At 46.8% G+C, this 8,990-nt stretch overlaps 2 protein-coding genes across 2 annotated transcripts; one reads left to right on the forward strand and one right to left on the reverse strand.

Moving 5' to 3' along the window:
* Window positions 1–2,119: 2,119 nt before the first annotated feature.
* On the forward strand, window positions 2,120–3,116 carry H257_05247 (hypothetical protein). Its single transcript, XM_009830049.1, has one exon. It carries the CDS (start codon window positions 2,130–2,132, stop codon window positions 3,036–3,038), a length of 909 nt encoding a protein of 302 aa, XP_009828351.1. The 5' UTR covers window positions 2,120–2,129; the 3' UTR covers window positions 3,039–3,116.
* Window positions 3,117–6,097: 2,981 nt separating this feature from the next.
* H257_05248 (hypothetical protein) lies at window positions 6,098–7,667 on the reverse strand. The gene has a single exon (XM_009830050.1). The coding sequence runs from the start codon at window positions 7,646–7,648 to the stop codon at window positions 6,164–6,166; it is 1,485 nt and encodes a 494-aa protein (XP_009828352.1). The 5' UTR covers window positions 7,649–7,667; the 3' UTR covers window positions 6,098–6,163.
* Between the last annotated feature and the right edge of the window lie 1,323 nt (window positions 7,668–8,990).

Raw genomic sequence — 8,990 nt, forward strand, 5'->3', positions numbered from 1 at the left:
AATAATATATATTCGAGGATTATCGATCTTATTGACAAATACTTTGTTTTTTACTTTCATCTCTGTATTTGATCATAGTATGGTGCAAGAAAACGACGAACAGGTCAAATCTCTTGCCCTACGTTTTTCTATTTAACCTAAATGTTTTGGGGTAAAACCTACTTGAGATGAGCTGCAGCAGGCCACCTGGCCTACGATTTCCGATGACAATACAATTGACGAAAACATGAGAGAGCTATTTTAGTTTAACCGATCGCCTTGCTGCAACAGAAATGTTCGGACGTATTTTGGCCACCCCATACGTCTTGAAGTTTGTATGGGCCAGTTATCCGTACACTTTATCCGTACGTAGGTTGAGTTTAACCTATCATTATCCTAGGTTTAACCTGGCAGATTATGTACGGATAACTGGCCCATACAAACTTCAAGACGTATGGGGTGGCCAAAATACGTCCGAACATTTCTGTTGCAGCAAGGCGATCGGTTAAACTAAAATAGCTCTCTCATGTTTTCGTCAATTGTATTGTCATCGGAAATCGTAGGCCAGGTGGCCTGCTGCAGCTCATCTCAAGTAGGTTTTACCCCAAAACATTTAGGTTAAATAGAAAAACGTAGGGCAAGAGATTTGACCTGTTCGTCGTTTTCTTGCACCATACTATGATCAAATACAGAGATGAAAGTAAAAAACAAAGTATTTGTCAATAAGATCGATAATCCTCGAATATATATTATTCATAATGGATGCAACTGACGAGTTATTCGAATTTGATCAGTACATCCGTCACTTCGGAAATATGGATGCCATTCGTCAGTACCATTGTGAATTCTCAATTACATGAACTATACGTATATCAGTCAAGAGAGAGGATATATTGCTTTCTCAATATGTCGTCTATGATGGAGCGCCTCCAGGACCAGACTGCCTCGGATATCCTCGACCTCCAAACAAACAAAGTCTGAATACGGCGAAGCCGTCATGGAAGTATGATGCCGTTGCGCCTCGAGGACAATGACTACTATCGTGCCGTCATGGCACGCACAAGTGTGTGGTAACTGCGAACACCTCAAAGAGAGCCGCGAACCAACGCAGATACCTACAGCGCCGTGCAGAGCGGTTTGCGACGGAAGCTGCCCGCGCCAACCGTACTTCACGTGGCCTTGCCTCCCATGGCGAGTAGCTGATAAATACATGTGGTTTTTAATCAATTATTTGAAATTTGTAAGCAATAGAGTAGTAATAATAAAATGCATACAAACAACAAGTATAACTTAAATATATCTGAATTATTTTATTATGGAAACTTTGTCCTTGATTCCGATCTACTCAGATATCGCTTACTATCGTATCGAGTCATTTTGGAAATGACTGGGATATTGCTGAATTGCAGACTCATGAGGAAAACTCTCTATTTCTTCAGAAATACCAGAGCAAGTCATCAGTAGCTAAAGCATATTGGATATAAACCAGGCTTTCACATGCTCTTCCGAAATATGTGACGAACTGGTTTGGTGACCTACTGTATTGAAGTTGGAAAGCTACTGACATTTGACATACTTCGAAGTATTAATACTACGTAGTATTAATAGTATTAACCCGCCAGGATGGACGAGTTTCCCAATACTAAGCTTAGTACCAGGTACATACTACGTAGTATTTGACTTGCATTTCTGCGCAACGCAAATTTGGCAGTCCGAAACCGCTTCGAGTCGCCATGGCATAGCAACTCCAGTGTAACCGCCATGAAACTGTAGCGAATAATACTTCGAAGTATGAAAGGTCCAGCCATAATTGACCCCTCTAGTCCCTCTGATAGATAGGAAATATCATGGAGCCATGGTATTTCGGATGTGCAATACCAGTATAGTTTAACGTTACGGTTACATAGCTCAATCTTGCGCTTGCATTGTGAACAATGTGACTGCGCAAGAAGGTTGCCCTTGAACCTGAATGCGTGCATTTGATTGGCTCTATTGGATCTACAATGTCGCGTATCCACAATCGTGATTGGTGGAACCTTTCGAAGTCGCTTTTTTTCGCATACGGAAGAAACGTTCGCACCAATCCGGCACGAGATAGTGCCACGTATCTACGCCCCAATGTTGCACTTCAGTTTTCGATATTTTCTATCATGAACACCAAGCAAACGACCAGTTTGATGACTTGCGCCACCACCCACACCCGCACGTGGCAGTCTGTGACGGCAGGGGTGTTTGCCGGCTGCGTCACGCGCTCGTGCACTTCGCCGCTGGATGTGCTGAAAATCCTCTTTCAAGTGAACGCAATGAAGGGCGGGGGGTCGATCAAAGCCACAGTGGTGCATTTGTACCATACCCGGGGGCCCCTTGGTTTTTGGAAGGGCAATTTCGCCGGCTGTTGTCGCCTCGGACCTTATTCTGGCGTCAAATTCTGTCTGTACGACCAACTGCAAGCTCAGATTGTCCACGACGGCAACCCCACGTCCATGGAGCGGGCAGTGTGTGGTGCCATTGCTGGCATGGTGGCCACGTTGGCAGTGTACCCCATGGAGCTCATTCGCACCCGACTCATCGTGAACATTCACCACACGTCTAGCATCAGTCGCGAAGTCGTGTCGATTGTACAGAACGAAGGGGTGCGGGGGCTGTATAGGGGGTGCTTGTCCGGCCTGGTGGGGTCGATTCCGTTCGAAGGGATCCAGTTTGCCGTTTACGATTACGGAAAGACGTACGCCGTGGACAACCGGTGGCCATCGTGGCGGTGGCCAGACACAAAGACCCACCTGCACACGGTGGACCATTTTGTGCTTGGCAGCTTTGCCGGCGCCGCAGCCCAATTGGTTTCGTATCCATTTGACACGGTCAAGAAACGATTGCAAATGCAAACCACCACAGGCATGAAATACACTGGCATCATCGACTGCTTTGAAAAAGTCGTGCACGAAGAAGGCACGTTGGGGCTCTATCGGGGGTCGGTGCCCAATATGATTCGACTGGTCCCGTATGCGGCGGTCATGTTTGCGTCCTACGAAGCTGCCAAAGATTTCCTCCAATCCTTGTGACCCCCACATTATTGGAGTGTCGAGATTGCCATAATTTATATCCAGCTACTTTTCATACTACACCATTTTGCGTTTATTTTCAGCTTTATTTCAGAATATTTCCACCAACCTCCGATATATTTCACCGAATCGCCAATATAATTCATCCAACCTCCATTATATTTCACGCCGACGTATAATATCGCCGTTATATTTCACGCAATATGCGTTATAATTCACCCAACCACAGGTTAATTTCACGTTTCGAAAATATAATTCACCTAACAATCATTATAATTCGAGCTGGGAATCTAAAGCGCGCGAAGAGTTTTCGCGCGCTTTCACCATTCTTGAACCTGAGCTCGATGGAAGAGACCATCCCTGCACCACAAACTCCGGTACAGCTCTCTCTATAGAACGATCCACCGCTAACATGTCATAGCAGCCACCCCAATGTGATCCCTACAAGCGAGTTCTCCTCTCTGCCAAGAGACGTGTGGTTGCAGCACACGACGTCGGACAAGACTGGAAGACCGTTGCTCGTGCATATGGAATCAACGAGTCCACTGCAAAAGGATGGCTCATGTTAAAGTCGGTGACACTAATGCAACGCGGTAAGCTACATATAATACACAAAACGATCGGATATGGGACTGCCACCGATGGCCAAACTCGTAATGAGTTTCGCATGCAATACTTGGAACACACAGGGGACGAGGCAATTGAAGGTATTCAGTGCATTTGTATCGTACTAGTATTTAACTTAACAATGGAATATGAATTGAGCCGAATCGCTTGCATGTGTACACTGCTCTCTTTGAGCCGTTTTATGTCCGTGCTACGAAGATGCACGACTTGGACGTTGGTGCTTGAGCCGTAGATGTGTTGGTTTTCACTCTCTCGGGCGTAAAGGATTTACTTTTCATGAAATATATAGGTGGTCAGGTGAAATATATTTTCAAAAGGTGAAATTATCCGTTGTTTATTTTAACGTTATAAATAAATATTGACACCATAAGTTCGTCGTGAAACGTCTGGATACACCTTTTCCCGATCAAGTTGCGCAAGGTGTTTTCCAATCAACTTGAAATAAGAAACGTTTCAACCATTGTTTGCAATACCAAACCCGTAGAAAACAGACAAATTTCCAAACAAGTTGAAATTTTCTCATGTTCTCCAACATGAGTGCTTTTTCTACGTTGCGTTGGCAAAGGAGTGATTCACGGATCACCAATGGTAATCCCATGAATATCACAAATGTAGAGCCAGGACAAATATCAGGAAGAAAATTCGCCAAATCGGTGTATTTACATATCCCATGAATATCACAAAGTAGAGCCAGGACAAATATCAGGAAGAAAATACGCCAAATCGGCGTATTTACAAATTGTCAATTTCTGCCATAATTGGGGCCAATCTCCTGAAAACACTGGAAGATTTTTCCTGCGTCGAGACACACGTTTTTTTAATAATTCCATTTTTTTTACATTCAAGGCCGTTTTTCTGTCAGAATATCATGGCACTCATTCAGACAACACCATTAAATGTGCCGAAGCATTTCTGGAAGTTCCACAGTTTAACCACGAGCAAAACGCCAACACATGACATGTTCGGTGACCGCCAGGTCAAAGTCAAATGGCCACGAGTTTACTAACTATTCACAAACTGAATCCCGTCGAGCGGAATGGCGCCCAGGTCCAGACACGCACCCCCCCCCGATACAGCCCACTTGTCCCCTCGATCTGTACAATCCAACACACTTTTATGGTGAATGGACTATGTGGATTTGAACACAATCAGCCGCGTGCTCCGTGGGACAACGACAAATGTCGCGGCCGTGCTTGCCACCACCCCGGACAGCTTTCGTTGCAACGACGACGATGGGTCTGATGAGATTTTAAAACGAGGTCGGTCAAGGATTGATCGAAGATGCTGAGTTTGACGCCCGAGGTGACAACAGCCAGCCGATTGCCCTTTCAAAATGGAATAATTCCCTCATTCAAACAGTCCCACTGTTATTTTGACCCGAAATACTATTTCACAGTCAATGAGGGAATTACTACACCTTTTCGCCAGTACGATGTAGCCCTGTAACCTGGGACTCCGTCGTACCCCCGGTTAGTACATACGATGCTAAATGTCCGGGGTTAGTAAGTGCATCTCAATGGTTAGCGATGCAGTTAACCCCTAGTAAGAGGTGAGGAGGTCTGAGCATACAAATTTCCATATAAACCATTGACACAGTATTTCGGGTCAAAACAACAGTGGAAATGCCTTACTGTTAATGAGGAAATTGTGCTTCAAAATGCCACGAAGGCAGTGGCTACTACGGAACAAGCGTCTGCACGTTTCGGGGCTCGAAGCATGTTGCAGATGGTTCACTTGAAAGGGAATTTTCACGAGGAATCGTGATGCCCGTGACATACTGTAATGTTAGCCCTCGATCACGCCTGCGGTGCCATTGACTGCTTTGTTTGACTGGAAGCGTTGACGATATTGTCATGCTGTGTGAAAAATCGTCGTGAGCTAGCAAAAAATGCTTTACCACGACTAACCGCAACACTGGGCAACATTGAACAGCCATGCCCAGCCATGCGAATAAAGTTGGACGGTCCGAGCGTTTTAAGTACCGCCCGACCACAGTAGCATGCAAGGATCTGCATCTCGACAACAGTGTCACCTTGGTCGCGACAATTCCGAAAAAAAATCGACATAACGTTACATGTAACACGTTGACCATGTAGCCAAACTGTAAGTCTTCGCCGACCAAGTCGATCCCGTCGTGTCGTTACGGGCATATGTTTCCACTGCCACAACGTCCGATCCTTTATCGGAAAATGATCAGACTGGCGAACCCGTGGAGCGATTGCCAACCAGCTCTTTAGAGTAGGACTACATTTGAGGTACCCACCCATCCCTCTGCGACTGGGCTATCTATCTATCCCTTCAAAAATCGCATAAATGTTCACGTGAAGTCGTGCAGCACACCTTTCTTGTCGTTCGTCACTGATCTTATTCGGTCCCATACTATCATCATCGCATCGCATTTGGAGTTTTCGGTTCCATTTTAATGTTCTTGTTGCAAAACATGGCTACCAAGTCGAAAATCAAAAACCACAAACACTGTTCGACTATATAAAATGAAACTACACGCTGCTTGGGCGATTAAAGCTTTCGTGGTACGACACGTTGGTGTACACGATGCGGGTGTAGCTGCTCCCGGGAGGACAAAAGTCAAACTTGACCGCATCCCACGCCTTCGGCCCCTTGGCTTTCGCGGGGGAGTTGAACAAGGGTTTGCCCTTTTGATACGTTTCGTACCCGCCCAAAAACAGCGACATGGAGATCGCAAAGACGGCCCAGACCATTTCCAACTTGCCCACCTTCTTGCCAAAGTGCTTGAGGTAAAACACCATGGGCAGAACCATACAGCACATAGCGATACACGACGCGCCCGTGAAATCCACCAACACCAACAGTCGGTCCTTCCACAAACACGCGACGGCCACGGTGCCAGAAACTACGACGGTCCGAAGCGCCGCGACCTTGGGGTACACACCTGGCTGGCGGTACGTCTTGGAGTCGAGGTCGTGCTCGTCCGAGTCATGTTTGTTGAGCGAGTTCTCGATGGTCTTGTCTTCGGCGTTGGGGGTGTCGTTCGCTTGAAAGTCGCCGCCCTCGATCTCCTGGATCGCATCCAAATGACGGTGCAGCCCCAGCAACAGTCGCTCCAGAATGTAAAACGCAGGGTTGATGATGATGCCAAACGCAATCGTCACGTGCAATTGCATAAACAAGTTGGCCAAGATCACGCCCCCGCGGTTGGCGGTAAACCCTAGCTCGGTCGGGGTCCCGGCGATCGAAAACAGCAAGTTGCCTGGGATCTGGCACCCCACAACCGACACCCCCGAGATGGCCACGGCCATAAACAGCACCGAAATCATTCCCAACGTGAAGAAGATCACACGGGGCATGCGCTCGGGCTGCGAGTGTTCACGCTGCAGTGACGGAATGACAATCCCCGCGCCATACGCCAACGCCAAACTACCAAACACCGACGCGATTTGATCGAAGTTCACGTCGGGCGACGGGGTGCTCACGCCCGCTGGGATGGGGCTCATGTTGTCCACCAACAGGTACAACGCGACGAAGTCGGCGATGACGGTGCCGATGGCCCCCGCCGCCGCGGCGAACGCGCCTTCTTTCAGCGTCGGGATCAAACACACGGGCAGCAGCGACAGGCCCATGAGGATGATCCATGTCTCTCCCTCGTACGAATTCGGAAACATGTAGGTGCAGATGATGCCACCCAGCACCAAAAACGCAATTGGCACCAGGATGCACGTCAACATGTGCGTGATGAGCACCAACCAGCGACCCACGGGACCGAGGCAGAACTCACCCAAGTCGCTGTACGTGCGCACGCTCTTGGGGGCCACCAGGAGCACCTTGGAGATGCACAACGTGCCGTAAATGTTGACGGCCGCCATAAACACGAGCGCGGCCGTGGCCCATCCGTACCCGACCTTGGCGTAGTTTCCCGGCATGCTCAGGGTTCCAATACCATACACGCAGCAAAAGAGCGAGAACGACAGCTTCAAGTCTTCCACGGTCAAGAATGACTGGCTCATGGTCGTGGCGTGGCAAAATTGACAATGATACTGTAAGTGAGATCCTCTCAACGACTTTGTTCTGAACAGGCGCGGGGTAGGGTAATGTGTTTCGGAACAACAACTGTTGAGACATTGTGAGGCATGTGGTTTGACATGCGGAACTGCGCCATTTCGACAAGTTCAAAGGTTTACGTGAGTTTGTGTGCAGTAGTACTACAGTTGCGGCCACTGCACGCTGGATTCCCCTAACCATGCACTACCCCGTACAAGTGTGCATCCAACCGTGGGTTGAGACTCAAACACGAATATGAGCCACCACCCCCAACTGCGGATATGGAGCACTTGTTGGCATTGCTGTGTGAATGATTGGTACGGAATGTTAACAACATACAGTACACACACTTGTCCGAATGCTTGGTAAGTACTACGTAGTATTTATAGTATGTACTGTTACTCAAATATAAAGACCAATACTAACCTAAGAGTAATCTTCTGAGAGCAGCTCCACTGTTGCTTACGTATTCATTGCACTTGTTCGTATTATTACTATATAGTACTAGTACTACGTAGCACTAGTATACTGTATCGTAGGTATATGCAAAGTCGGTAAACCAATCGGGTTGCAGTATACTAGTACGCAGGCGTACTAGTGTACTGCAGGTACAGGGGAAGTAAATTTCAGTGGTTATCGATAGCTAATCACTTACTGTTAACTGTACATGAACTTAAGGTAACCCAGCTAACCACTGGTGATGCAGCTTAACCCCGGGAATAGCAACACAACGGGTCCAGGGGTTCCGAGGTTACAGTACAGGGCTACAGGTTCTTTTCAAGTGAAATGACTTTCAAGAGTAACAGTGGAGCTGCTAGGGAATTATTCCGAATGTAAAAGGCACCTTTATCCTTATGACAATGGCAAATATTTTGTGTATGAGAACCAAAATATTTGCCATTGTCATAAGGATAAGACAATGGCAAATATTTTGGTTCTCAGACGACTGACATATGTGAATGCATGTTTTCTATCATCGGAATCAAAGTATCATTCAAAATAATACTTCGAAGTATTTTGGTTCGATGATATAGATCGCATACTAGAACTAACAGTAAGTATTCACGTGACTTGAAGATTTGATATTATGACAGGAATGAATGTGCAGATACAACTACATTCATAAGGGTGACAAGTACTATCCTGACATGCTGAGGTTACGCCAGTTGGTTGTCCATATGTGTACCACGTGAAAGTTCACTGTGACACAAGCCTCCAGAGCAAGCATGCACTCGTTCGGCATGTCTGAGAACTTGCATACGATTTGATCAGCATAAAGGATCAAGCGGTATACGGATATGTATTCTA

This window comes from Aphanomyces astaci, assembly GCF_000520075.1.
Source record: "Aphanomyces astaci strain APO3 unplaced genomic scaffold supercont1.9, whole genome shotgun sequence".
NCBI classification, from domain to species: Eukaryota; Oomycota; class Saprolegniomycetes; order Saprolegniales; family Verrucalvaceae; genus Aphanomyces; species Aphanomyces astaci.

Coding starts and splice junctions, on each gene's coding strand:
- H257_05247 (XM_009830049.1), top strand. CDS start 2,130: ATGAACACCAAGCAAACGACCAGTTTGATGACTTGCGCCACCACCCAC.
- H257_05248 (XM_009830050.1), bottom strand. CDS start 7,648: ATGAGCCAGTCATTCTTGACCGTGGAAGACTTGAAGCTGTCGTTCTCG.